General features: G+C 29.2%; 1 protein-coding gene across 1 annotated transcript in view; it reads right to left on the reverse strand.

Moving 5' to 3' along the window:
• The window catches only part of shn (schnurri), a 162,165-nt gene that overhangs the window by 84,578 nt on the left and 62,745 nt on the right, over positions 1 to 14,842 (reverse strand). Inside the window, exon 2 of the mRNA XM_065513595.1 lies at positions 1,475 to 1,531. Within this exon, the coding sequence (XP_065369667.1) occupies positions 1,475 to 1,531 (57 nt within the window). The remainder of the gene's footprint in view (positions 1 to 1,474; positions 1,532 to 14,842) is intronic.

Genomic DNA, 14,842 nt, shown 5'->3' on the forward strand with positions numbered 1-14,842 from the left:
TAGAACTGAACTAGAACTGAACTAGAACTGAACTAGAACTGAACTAGAACTGAACTAGAACTGAACTAGAACTGAACTAGAACTGAATTGAACTAGAACTCAACTAGAACGTAGAAACTCTTACGCTTGTGGTTATCGTAATGAATCTATTTTTCATCGCATGTAATGATTCGGTGCAAAAATAATTTTCTGTTATAGAGTTCAACAGCATTTCAGACATACAAAATCTCTCTATCAAGGTCTTTTCAGATTCAATTCGTATGGTACCCAATTTCCTTGCTTTTGGATGATTCCTGCTGCTCACAAACGTTTTGAATTTGCAGATTTGTACGATTTTTTGGTACAAAATTCGATATTTTCGAAGAAAAAAACAGTTGTTCTGTAACTAAGGGAGTAAGAAAGATGTGTTCCATCAAAAGACACTTCATCTATTATAAATCCCGCATTTTTAATATAATGTTCTGCAATCGTAAGCAGTCCTCTGTTTACATATATCACAATTCGACTACAATGTCTTTTAATTATATCTACACTTTAAACTACAAATATTTTGACGAAAAATTGTTTTCGTTTTTCAATTTAAATCCTTTTGACTTGTAAATTCTTCAAATACATGGGTAGGTGTAATAATATTTCATATTTTACAGCAGCAAAAAACATATGACATTTAAAAAGAATTTAAAACACATACAAAACCACTAGTACCTGTGCACACTATCAGTGGTATTTCCCAGAAATTAGTCAATTACCTTCCAAAAACTGTTTTACTAACTATCAATATCGCGCAGGTAGTTATAAACCACATAATGCAGCTTGTCAGCACTGATGTCATAACAAACACTAGGTGTGTTATTAAAGCGACAACAATAAAGAAAGATAAATCCTTTTTTCTGTCCTTTAACATTTAACGACCAACAAGTGTCCTTATTGATGTTTTAATGGGTTTTACCGGGAATTTCTATTTCTTTTCATAGAGTTTGCAATGAACACAAAGCTGCTAAAAGAGTTTATGGTAGGAGATTTAACTAAATTACATAATTGCATCTGGTGCATCTGTGTGCAAATCGAAAACATCCCAGCTAGTAATTGTCACTAATGTCTGATCACTCCAATATTATATATTTTGAGTCAGTTGCCATGTATGAGCTCTTTGTAATGCAGAGAGAAGTGAGTTGATTACTTTATACATCCAAGATAATCTAGCGTGCAGTCAATGGTCACTTCAGTGTCTCTAAGTAATCTAGAGTGTAATCACTTCAAGCGTTTTATGAGTTATTTGTACAAACTGGTATTATACCATACAAATTGTGTTTATATAATTCTCATACAGTTTATTTTCTTTTTGCTTAAGTATACTAACATCCCATGTAAACTAGCGTGAAGTCAATTGTCACTTAAGTGTCTCTAAGTAACCTAGAGGGTAGTCACTCTTAACGTTTATTAGATATAAATATATTTTCCATAATATTCTTACCTCTGAGTTTTTCACGGGCATTCTCTAAAGCTGTTTTACGTGCATTTACTGTAGATTCTGCAAAAATAAACAAAAGAAAAAGTGAAAAATATTCCAATTAATAAATTTTTGAAAATTTTTAGCTGTTAATAATTCATAAATATTAAAATACACAATTTTTCATAATTGGCGCCTCCCTCTCCGCACACATACAACACGTAAGTGAAATTTAGAAATAGAAATATGTGTGTGAGTGTTAAATTTGAAATAAATATTTTAGAAATGCAATAACAACAACCAAAAATAAAAAATTTTAAAACACCCACACATTGACTTTGACATCTAAAATACAAAAACCATAAATTCCGAATGAAAATAGCAATAATAGCAAACTTAAAATCATCATCATCATCTGTACAAGTTATTTCAATATTTTTTATATGAAACAAAAAGAGAAATAATAACGAAATTGTTAATACCCTTCAGCAAAAGAGTAGTAGATGTTGTGGGTATAAAGAGAACATGGTTCATGACTTTATCCTGTTGACATTCGTGTTGTTGGTACTCACTTAGATAAGCGACTTACTGGACGTCGTCATATAGAAACCGAGAGATTTCACATGAAGTTAAAAGCCTCTAGACTTCACTGGTAGATCAGTGACAAATCAAAATTAAGCCTTAACTATAAAGTCATTCCGTATAACAGGGGTTTAAAACCAATTTGGACATATGGAATCCAACTGTGGGGAACAGCGATCAATACCAGTAGTGCACCCTGGTACATAAAAAATGAGAACATAAACTGGAACTTAGTGGAGGATTAGTTTCAGAAAGTTCGTGATAACTAGAATAGATTTCTCACCCATACCCAAACGCAATCAAGGCTTCGTAGAGACGATCTACCACCCCGCTAGGATAAGGCTCATTTGTTCGCTATGCTCTTGGTAGAGAGAGAGAGCTATTAGTTTTAATTTTAGTTATAAGATTTAAATACATATTGTTAGGCTTAAGAAAATTAGTTAAATTCAATAAATAAAGTTAAATAATCAACCGTGAATGGCCCCTGGTGGTTGTAAGTTAAGCTTTAGAACATAAGAAGAAGAGGGTTTATGACTTAAAAATGCAGGATGTATCTTTTGAACGGTGTTTTTGTTTTCTAATAGCTTATATGTCATTTTGAAGGGTACATATCTGTCATTTATTCCCACTTAGTTATTGAACAATATAGTGTAAACAACAACGAGTTTTTTGGTTCGAATATACCTATTGATTGATGTGGGAAATTAGTTTTTATTCGTTTGAATGCACTAAACCGTTGACAATTAATCAGTGAATTTTAAACGATCTAATATTGCGACCAATATTATAATATTGGGGACAGAATAAGTTTGTTTAGGTTAATCAGATTCTTAAAAATTACCCAGGAAAATCGTATTAATGTCAACTACATATTGTATGAATTACTTAGAAGTAGTTAGATAATGGTTGGTTAATAATCTCATCTATATATATAAAAGAGTAACATTACTGACTGACTGACTGATTCATCATCGAACAGCCCAAAGCTAGAATCATGAAATTTTAACTGTGGGTTCCTCCATCCCCAAAACGATCCGATAAGAAGGGATTTTTGGAAATTCGAACGTTTAGGGGGTAAAAAAGGGTAAAAACGGGTAAATTCAGTAACCTTATATCTTAAAAACTAATAAAGATACAAAAAACTTAAAATAGCATGTTACTCTATTCAAAAAATAAGCTGACAGGTGTTTCGTACTTTTTCGAAATTCGAACATTTTAGGGGAGAAAACGGGTAAAAACTGTATTTTGGTACTTTTTTGGTATCCTATGTATCTTTTAAACTAATAAACATAGAAACAAATTTTATTTATCAAAAAATAAAAAATATGTGTTTGGTACTTTTTGGAAATTCGAATCCTTAAGGGATAAAAATAGTGTTTATTTTTGGTACTTTTTCATAAAATATGTTTTTCTATAATTTGACATAGACATACGAATATTTTATTATGAGCTCACACCACGATACAGAAATTTATTTGAATAAAATTTTACCACCGCAATGGGGATAGAAAAGGTACCAAAAAGGGGATAAAATCGGGAAAATACATTTTATTTGAAATTATTAAGCCAATTTTTATAATTGTTTTTAACATTGGTTCCTGGATTCATACAAAAATTAACTAACAGGGTGTTATTTTGAAGTCGAGTGAATAGGTGTATATTGGGCCAAATCCGGGTAAACATTTTGGTACTTTTTTTAAAACATATTTATTCTTGGGCACATTAACACAGATTTTAATATTTTCAGACATGCCTGTAGCATAAACAATTTTGGCAAAATGGAATATTTTTAAATTTCAAACTTGAGGGGTGTTCAAGGAAGAAAAGGGAAATTGGTACTTTTCTCCTAATGGTACTTTTTTAACATTTTAAATTAATTCAGTTATCGACATTAAAGTTAGCTGATATGTATCTGAGTAAAGTTAGTGTTAGGAATAGGGGATAATATTTAGGTACCAAAATGTGAGAACAGGTACTTTTTTATTGTTCTAATGGTACTTTTTGGTACTTTTTCTTTATTCGAATGGTACTTTTTGTAATTTTTTCACCAATGAACCAAGAAATATGAAATAAAGCTTACATGGGCCCGAGTGGGTGGTAATCCACAAGTGGCTGCTTTTTGGTACTTTTTCTATATTCTAATGGTACTTTTTGAATTTTCTATAATAATGGACCTAGAAATATAAAATTAAGCGTATATGGTCCTAAGTGAATGAAAATTCAAGCGGATACTTCATGGTACTTTTTCTTTATTATAATGGAACTTTTTTTTAATTTTCTACAAAAATGGACTTAGAAATATGAAATTAAGCATACACGGTCCTAAGTCAGTGAGAATTCTAGGAGGAGACTTTTTCGTACTTTTTCTTTATTCGAATGGTACTTTTTGTAATTTCTTCACCCGAGTGAGTGGGAAACTACAAGTGTGGGCTTTTTTTTACCTTTTCTATATTCTAATGGTACTTTTCTGAATTTTCTATAAAAATGAACTTAGAAACATGAAATTAAGCATATATGGTTCTAAGTGAGTCAAAATTCTAGGGGATACTTCATGGTACTTTTTCTTTAATGGATTTAAAATCATGAAATCAAGCATATAGGGTCCTAAGTAAGTTAGGATTCTATGGGGAGACTTTTTGGTACTTTTTCTTCATTCGAATGGTACTTTTAGTGATTTCTTCACCAATGAACCTAGAAATACGAAATAAAGCTTATATGGAAACGATTGAGTGGGAATCCACAAGTGACTGCTTTTTGGTACCTTTTCTATATTCTAATGGTACTTCCCTAATTTTCTTTAATAATGGACATAAAAATATGAAATTAAGCGTATATGGTCCCAAGTGAGTGAAAATTCAAGGGTATACTTTTTTGAATTTTCTATAATAATGAACCTAGAGTTTCCAAAAAACCGAAGAATTTAAAAGCCGCGGTTTCGGTTTTAAAAAATTGAAAACCGATCAGTTTCGGTTTTGTGATAATTTATTAAATATTAAATGTTATAGAAAAAAAAATTAGTTGATATATAGAATAGAGTTAATTTCAAAAATTTGATTTGCGGGTATCATCATTTTTCTGAAGGTTTTTGCGTAAATAAAAATAATGGCGTCCTTTTTTTTTGGAAAATTTTCACTCCTTGTGGTGGTTCAACGCACCTAAAGACGCGCATTTTGAGCACATTTTTCTGTAGAGCAAAAACGGTTGAATATATTGCAAATATGAATTCACCAGTCGATTCTACATCAAAAATTAATACAATTGGTGTTTTTTGAATCCTTTAAAATAGTTCCAAAAGCCCACAACAGGGGGCGCAAATCTCATAAAAAATATAAAAAAAATTTTAGATTTTTTGAATATGCTCGATGAATTCTGAATTTTTTAATTTTTTTTTCTATTTCGTAGCTTAGTGTTATAGTATGGCGCTGTAGTATGTATGCTGCCAGACTAACTAATCCTCTTGCCCCGACTATAGGGGCTGCTGCAATGAACATGATTCTAATAATCTATTTTTAAAAATTCTTTTTAGTTAGCGTACAATTTCTGTTTTCGTTTGCTTTCATTTAATTTAATTTTTTTTTAGAAATTTCTTTTTGGCAAATAATTGCAAATTTGTGCCAGGGAATTTCCAATGAAATAGAAATTTATTTTTAAACAAAAAATGTTTTTTCCTCTACTAATTTTCTTTAGGCAATACGTAGTATATTTGAGTATTTCGTAGTTGTTTTAGTGTTTATTGGGCTACACAAAATTTCGAAATAAATAATAATTGTATTTAATAGAATGGGGATTTATTGGGAAGCAATGGCTATATAAATACCTGGTATTGAGGTTTTTGTTTATATTAATACCTAATAGTTATTAATTTCTTTGGAAATTTAGAGTAATGTGTATTATTGTGATATTTGAAATAATAGTAAAGCTCTGAATTTTTGAGTCAAATCCGAGAAGTAGAAAATTTACTATTTTGTTTTAAAAATTTTGAATATTTGACAAAATTACATATTTCAAATGAATTTCTTTATAAACTGAATGAATTAAACATGGAATAGAGAAATTCATTCCCAAAAATTTCAAAATTTTAAGTATGAATTTGTTCATACTTGAAACATGAAATAGTTCTCTTTATGTTATTGATATTATTTAGTTTGAAATTGTTAATTTGAAAATCATAAAAAATTTACAGTTCATTATACAGGTCAACAGGCTTCACTAACCACTATAAAGATTTGATGCATCATGGTTACCTAAGTACAAAAATGGTAAAATTTTTTAATTCTTTGGATAGATTTTTTTTAAAATTTTTTTTTTTTGTAAAATAGTGAATTTTTGTTAGATGCTTCTTCACTTAATTTATGATAACCAAAAAGTGTTTTTATTATCTGATATTATTAAAATTAATTTAGAAAAGTTTAGATTTGAATAAACCTTAATCCGTTTATTTATTGCATTTTAATTGGCTCAGTAGTTTCGGAGTTATAATAACAAATTCAAGCAAAAAATATATTTTGTACGTGAAAATAGCATTTTTTTTGTTTTAAAAAACTCATGAAAAATCGAAACTGGCAGAAATTGTTTAGATTTATTACTTTATCGCAAAGCCACATATAATAGCAACAAAATGAGATACAGACCATAAAAATCGATTGATTATTTTCCAGTTTATTCACAATTAAGTAAATTAGCTCATTTTCACAAAATTTTAGTTTTTTGTTTGATATACATACAATTAAGTAGTTAATGTTCTTCTTTTGAATGATTTAATTTTAGGAACATTTTCCCCATGCTATGTACAATTTTTCATATATATATTGCTTTTCAATCGGCTCAGTAGTTTCGGAGTTATAATAACAAATTGAAGCAAAAAATATATTTTTTACGTGAAAATAAAATTTTTTTTGTATTTAAAAAATCATGAAAAATCGAAAACGGCAGAAATTGTTTATATTTATTGTTTTATAGCAAAGCCACAGGTAATAGGAATAAAATGAAATATCGATCATAAAAATCTATTAACTCATTTTGAATTAATTGACAATTAAGTGAATTCGCTCATTTTCACAAAATTTTAGTTTTTTGTTTGATATACATAAAACTAAGTAGTTAATGTACTTCTTTCGATTGATTAAATTTTGAAAATATTTTCCTCATGCCATGTACAAATTTTCACATATATATTGCATTCCAATCGGCTCAGTAGTTTCGAAGTGATAATAACAAATTGAAGCAAAAAATATATTATTACGTGAAAATAACTAATTTTTTTGTTTTAAAAAAATCATGAAAAATCGAAAGTGGCAGAAATTCTACAGATTTATTGGTTTATTGCAAAGCCACGTATAATAACAACAAAATGAGATATCGATCATAAAAATCGATGGATTCTTTTCGAATTTGTTCCTAATTAATTGAATTTGCTCATTTTCACAAAATTTTACTTTTTTCTTTGATATACATAAAATTGAGTAGTTAATGTTCTTCTTTTGAATGATTGAATTTTAAAAACATTTTCCCCATGCTATGTACAAATTTTTACATATATATTACATTCAAATCGGCTCAATAGTTTCGGAGTTATAATAACAAATTGAAGCAAAAAATAAATTTTTTATGTGAAAATAGAAAACATTTTTGTTTTAAAAAAATCATGAAAAATCGAAAACGGCAGAAATTGTTTATATTTATTGTTTTATAGCAAAGCCACAGGTAATAGGACTAAAATGAAATATCGATCATAAAAATGTATTAATTCATTTTGAATTAATTCACAATTAAGTGAATTCGCTCATTTTCACAAAATTTTAGTTTTTTGTTTGATTTACATAAAATTGTTCCTTTTTTGACTGATTGAATTTTGAAAACATTTTCCCCATGCTATGTACAAATTTTCACACATATATTGCGTTTCAATCGGCTTAGTGCTTTCGGATTTGTAATAACAAATTGAAATAAAAAATAGATTTTTTACGTGAAAATAGCAAATTTTTGTGTTTTAAAAAAATCATGAAAAATTGAGAACGGCAGAAATTGTTTATATTTATTGCTTTATCCAAAAGCCACATATAATAGCAACAAAATAAGATATCGATCATAAAAATCTATTAATTCTTTTCGAATTTATTCACAATTAAGTGAATTCGCTCATTTTCACAAAATTTTAGTTTTTTGTTTGATATACATAAAATTGAGTTGTTAATGTGAAAATAGCAAATTTTTTGTTTTAAAAAAATTATGAAAAATCGATAACGGCAGAAATCGATTTCTCATTTTGTTCCTATTATATGTGGCTTTGCAATAAAGTAATAAATCTAAACAATTTCTGACGTTTTCAATTTTTCATGATTTTTTTAAAACAAAAAATTTGCTATTTTCACATAAAAAAATATATATTTTGCTTAAATTTGTTATTATAACGCCAATTAAAACGCAATATATAAAAGGATTAAAGGATATGTAAATTCTTCTAAGTTTACTTTAATAGTATCGGCCTAACCGTTTTTGAGTAATCATTAATTATGTGGAGAAACGTCTAAAAAATCACAATTTTACTTAAACATTTTTTTTAAAAAAAAAACTCTTTATAGAATGTAAAATTTACACCATATTTGTACTACTGGAATCACAATACATCAAAATTGTGTAGTGGTTTAAAAAGCCTCTGATTTTTTTTTTCAATTTTGTTGCCCTGTGTTGATTGATTCCAAAAAAAGAGAAAATTTAAATATGTTTAAGGAAAATTTCAATTATTTTCCATTAATACGAACATATAAATGTAAATTCAAATAATAGTCTTCAAACCACAGTGGTTTTGGAATATATTGTAAGTCTTCTGAAGTAATATGTACAATTATTTGGTATTTTTGAAGACTTTAGAAGTTGAAAATTAACATTTTACAGACAAAAAATTTTCAAAATAAAATTTACCATAAAAACTTCCCAACTACTTCATTATAAATACTTTTTAACAGGACTGACCGCATATTCTGGGCGGTAGTAAAGTTTAGGACAACTTAATAAATTGCTAACATATATGAAATTATTAACCTGACATTACCTAACTAGCACTAAGTAATCTACATAGTATGTAGTCGCCATTAATACGATTTTGCTGGCTAAATATTAACAATCTGATTACAAAACTAAAACCACCTGTTCTCCATAAAATAAAGTGAATAAAATCATAAAGATTTATTTATCTTTTTCAATATTTTCATGCAAGACATGTTGCTTGCATTTGCAATACTTTTGCCACATGAGTTAAAGTTAAAGTACATAATCATACTCGTACATATACGAGTAGAATAGGTATAAATCTTTCAATACATTTAAACAATTCATAAAATATCTTTTCAAGGCAGACCCCAGCGAATGAGTATCTGCTGGTTGGTATGTCTGACTAAGACTTTAGGCGACTGCAAAACGCGATTTATAGGCGTCAGGAACAGACGACTAAGAATGATGACGACAACAGCCAACGGATGATGACGATGATGATGATGATGGGGCAAATAAACTAAACCAAGCCAAGTTAAGTCAAGTCAAAGCAACCAACAAGCAACCTTCTGGCAATAAATGACCAAGTTTAATACCTTAACCAACTGAAAATATTTTGCAACAAAAATCGAAACTAAATAACATGTACAAACGTACTTATGTATGTAGGTTCATGATGATCATTTTTATGTTGTTACAATGTTTTTTTCTTATTTTCATTTATTTGCTACGACTTAGTGTTGTAAGTCGCTATGTTGTAGATTTCTTTACCTTTTTTTTGTTGCAGGTCTTAAAACCATATAAAACAATTGCCATTAACATGAAGAACAACATAAAAATTCTAAAAAGTCTACTTAAATCAGCCACATTGTCGAGCTACAACAGCTATGTACATTTAGTTGGAGAGCGTGGCAAGAGGTGCGTGGGGCAGGGGTGTTTCTTTGCCAAGATGCATGGCGGCAATATGTTTGTAAATGTGTATCTAAAATGCATAAAGGAAAAGCCAAAACAAGTTTGTTTTGCCATGATGAAAAAATAATCGCAAAAAAAAAACAGAATGAAACACCATGCATTGGCAAATACAAAATTCTCATACATAAAAAAACAGCTTAATAATGATCATTATGCTGCTGCTCATGAAGTTGTTAGTATTTCGCTGCAAGTGGGTTCAGTTCTCTGACAGAGTTTGTACTGTATTTGTTAACCATTCAAAAAGGTAGAACCTGTTCTGGTTTTACGAATTCGGCTCTTTTGTGCAGAGCCCATAAGCATGATCGTGCATAAAGTGTTGCCAGAACTGTTTCAGAAAAATTTAATAAAATACAGTTTTTTTTTTTACTAATTTTCTCCCCTAAAAAGTTCGCATTTCTATTTTAAAATTGGCTACCGATTCGGAAAGATTTATATATCTTCTGATTTTTAATTCATCTGCTATCGACGTTTTGGTGTGTTATTTTCACGCACACTGAGAAAACAGATTCGTAATAGCAACCGAATTTGTTGCCAATCGAATGATTGGCAACCTTAGTGACCGAATTTTACAGTTGTGGCTACAAAAGTTTGGTTGCTTCAAACGAAATTCTTCTTTATCAACTGACTATCTGTTTAAAGAACCGAAAAATTTTATTGGCTACAAATTCGGTTGCTATTGTGAATAATTGTAAATAAAGTCGATTTTTATGATCAATATCTCATTTTGTTGTTATTTTATGTGGCTTTGCTATAAAGCAATAAATCTGAAAAATTTTTGACATTTTCGATTTTTCATGATTTTTTTAAAACAAAAAAATTAGCTATTTTCACGTAAAAAATATAATTTTTAGTTCAATTTGTTATTATAACTCCGAAACTACTGAGCCGATTAAAACGTAATATATATGTGAAAATTTGTACATAGCATGAAAAAAATGTTTTCAAAATTCAATCATTCAAAAGAAAAACAATTTTATGTATATCAAACATAAAACTAAAATTTTGAGAAAATGAGCGAATTTACTTAATTGTGAATAAATTCGAAAAAAATAAATCGATTTTTATGGTTTATATCTCATTTGGTTGTTATTTTATATGGTTTTGCTATAAAGAAATAAATCTGTAAGATTTTTGCCGGTTTCGATTTTTCATGATTTTTTTAAAACAAAAAAATTAGCTATTTTCACGTAAAAAATATATTTTTTGCTTAAATTTGTTATAATAACTCTGAAACTACTGAGCCGATTAAAAAGTAATATATATGTGAAAATTTGTACATAGAATAGTAAAAATGTTTTCAAAATTCAATCATTCAAAACAAGAACATTAACTACTCAATTTGATGTATATGAAATAAAAAAATAAAATTTTGTGAAAATGAGCGAATTCACTTAATTGTGAATACATTCGAAAAGAATCAAACGATTTTTATGATCGATGTCTCATTTTGTTGCTATTATATGTGGCTTTGCTATAAAATAATAAATCTGAACAATTTCTACCGTTTTCGATTTTTCGTGATTTTTTTAAAACTAAAAAATTTGCTATTTTCACATATAAAATATATTTTTTGCTTCAATTTGTTATTATAACTCCGAAACAACTGAGCCGATTGAAACACAGTATATATATGTAAATTTGTACATAGCATGGTAAAAATGTTTTCAAAATTCAATCATTCAAAAGAAGAACATTAACTACGCAATTGTATGTAAATCCAACATAAAACTAAAATTTTGAGAAAATGAGCGAATTCACTTAATTGTGAATAAATTAGAAAAGAATCAATCGATTTTTATGACTGATATCTCATTTTGTTGTTATTTTATGTGGCTTTGCGATAATGCTATAAATATAGATAATTTCTGGCGTTTTCGATTTTTCATGATTTTTTTAAAACAAACAAATTAGCTATTTTCACATAAAAAATATATTTTTTGCTTAAATTTGTTATAATAACTCTGAAACTACTGAGCCGATTAAAACGTAATACATATGTGAAAATTTGTATATAGTATAGTAAAGATGTTTTCAAAATTCAATCATTCAAAAGAAAGCATTAACTACTCAATTTGATGTATATGAAACAAAAAACTAAAATTTTGTGAAAATGAGAGAATTTACTTAATTGTGAATAAATTCGAAAAGAATCAATCGATTTTTATGATCGATATCTCATTTTGTTGCTATTTTATATGGCTTTGCTATAAAGCAATAAACCTATACAATTTCTGACGTTTTAAATTTTTCATGATTTTTTTAAAACCAAAAAATTAGCTATTTTCACGTTAAAAATATATTTGTTGCTACAATTTTTTATTATAACTCCGAAATTACTAAGCCGATTTAAACGTAATATATAATAAATTTAAATTTTTCTAAGTTTACTTTAATAATATCGGACTAACCGTTTTTGCGTAATCGTTAATTATGTGGAGAAAGGTCTAAAAAAAAATTCACAATTTTACTTAAATTTTATTTTTTTAAAAAACCTCTCCATAGAATTTAAAACCAGGTCGAAAGACCTTGCATGTCCGAAATGCTGCTTGAACGCTGTAAAATAAATAATTTTTGCACCAAATCATTGCTTTTGCCCTTTGAGCTCTATGCACTTTGTCCTATGTTTCTCCAATTTTTTTTATTCATTCCAAAAAATAAGATTTGTCGAGATTATCAAAATAGATATTTTTTGTGAAATGATTTCATTGTTGGAGTCAAATTGCTTTCCTCGGAAACAGGTTTGGAAACAAGAAATAGGCACTCGGGCCTAAATCCGGAAGAGGGAGCAATTTATAGCCTAATTCATGGATTTAATTGGCATGTAAACCCTGAGACATGTGAGCTATCTATGGCTTCCTCAATCTCTTGCACTTTCAATCGCCAATCGTCCATCACCATATAGTGATTTTTTAAATTGTTTCTGGTGTAGAAACCTCAATTAGGCGTCCAGAATGTTCGGCATCTTTCGTGATTGTACGGTCACAACGAAATTCAGTAAATCACTTTTTTACCATTGAAATTGATGGTGCAGGGTTTTCATAGTACAAGGTGGCTCAAATTCAATCATCCATTTCTGTTTTTCAATAACTTTTTTACTAAATGAAACAAATTTTCTTGGAGTGGTGGAAATTTTTATTTGGACTTTTAAAATTTTGTCTGTTAAAGTGCCAGTTTTATCGTATTTTCTACAACTTTCTGGTGATAACTGTTCGCATTCCTGTCGAATATTCTCCTTAAGGGCTGCGATTGTCTGAGGCTTGTTGGCATAAATCCGCGACTTCAAGTAGCCCCAAAGAAAGAAGTCTGAGATGCTTAAATTGGGCGATATTGCTGGACATGCCAAATAGTCAAAACGGGAGATTACGCGATTACGAGAGAACCACATGTTCTCCAAGCTCCGCTCATTCAATTCTTATTAATTCATTCAATTAATAAGACGTTTATAGCGTTCGCCAGGAAGCCAGTAACCGTATTGCCGATATCGTCCTTAAAATACGGTCCAATCACTACTCCAGCGTGAACACCGCTTCATACAGTAGCCTTGAGTGAATGTAACGGCTTTTCGTGCATTACACAAGAATTTCGAGTGCCCCAGAAAGGAAGATTTAGCTTATTGACATAAACGCTTAAATGAAAATGCACCTCGTCGCTCATGATGATTTTCAACTGAAAATCGTCCACTTCAGCTTACTGATGTTCAGCAGGCATTAACTGTTTGTATTCTACAGCTGTCTAGTTTACAAATGCTAAATATGATTGATGTACGACGCCATTTGCAAAATTTATAACATCTTTCGACAGGGTGATTAATTTAGCGCCACAAAGTATTTATCAAGCTTAGCCTTTATATACAAACTAAATGACGCAAATTTTGACGGGAGTCAACTGATAGATGCCTGTTGACAGGCGCAGTGTTACACTTTCAGTTAAGAGCCGGCAAATTCAAAAAATCGCGGACCCGTATTAAAATTCTGGATCATTAAGACAGCGGAGCCGATTTAGTCATGTCCGTCTGGGTTTTGAAATCAACTTGCCGCAATCCTCAAATAACTTACAAACATGATTAAGACATCAATATATCCGCTATAGTCCAACTTAGAACATAGGCCCACAAATGGCTGAGATATAGACAAAAAAAACAATATTTTTTTTAAAAAAATATTTGCCCACTGTGCGGCCAGGCCAAACTGCAGGGTTTTAGTTGGTTGGTCTGTTTTTTATAATTTTTGTATAGTTTTGTTGTTAGTTATGAAGTCATACATATTTCATATGAAGCTTATGATGTTGGTGTTGGTTTGTTTTGTTGTTTTTCTTCTTTGGTGTTGTTGTTGTATTTGTTGTCGTTGTTGTTGTGGTTGCTGTTGAATGTGTTTAATTGGGGGAAGCCGTTTTGTTGTCTGTGGTATTTTATATTTTATTCGATTTTTGCTGTTGGTGTTATTACTGCCAACCAGTTTTATTGTTGTAGTTGTAATTGTGTGGTTTGCTTGTTGTTGCATTTATTCACCTTTACGGTTTGGTTTTAATACACATTTTTATTCCACCTATTTAAACGGCAAAACAAAACAAAAAAATAAAATAAAATACTTTATTTCATGTGTATTTTAAGTTTTACTTGTGTGGCTGGCTGTGTGTAAAAAAAATTGCAGCTGTTTTTTCAGCCTGTTGTTGTTTGCAGAACCGGTATTAAATGTGTAAAAAATAACGTTTATTTTTTTAAAAATAATAAAAAATACAAAAAATATGTACCTACATATATTTATTAAAACAAACTCTAGCAAAAAAAAAAATAAAAAATGTTGAGCCCAACGCAGCGTATGAGTAATGGGGACAATAAAACAAACTTGT

The sequence above is a fragment of the Calliphora vicina genome, chromosome 5 (assembly GCF_958450345.1).
Source record: "Calliphora vicina chromosome 5, idCalVici1.1, whole genome shotgun sequence".
Taxonomy (NCBI): domain Eukaryota; kingdom Metazoa; phylum Arthropoda; class Insecta; order Diptera; family Calliphoridae; genus Calliphora; species Calliphora vicina.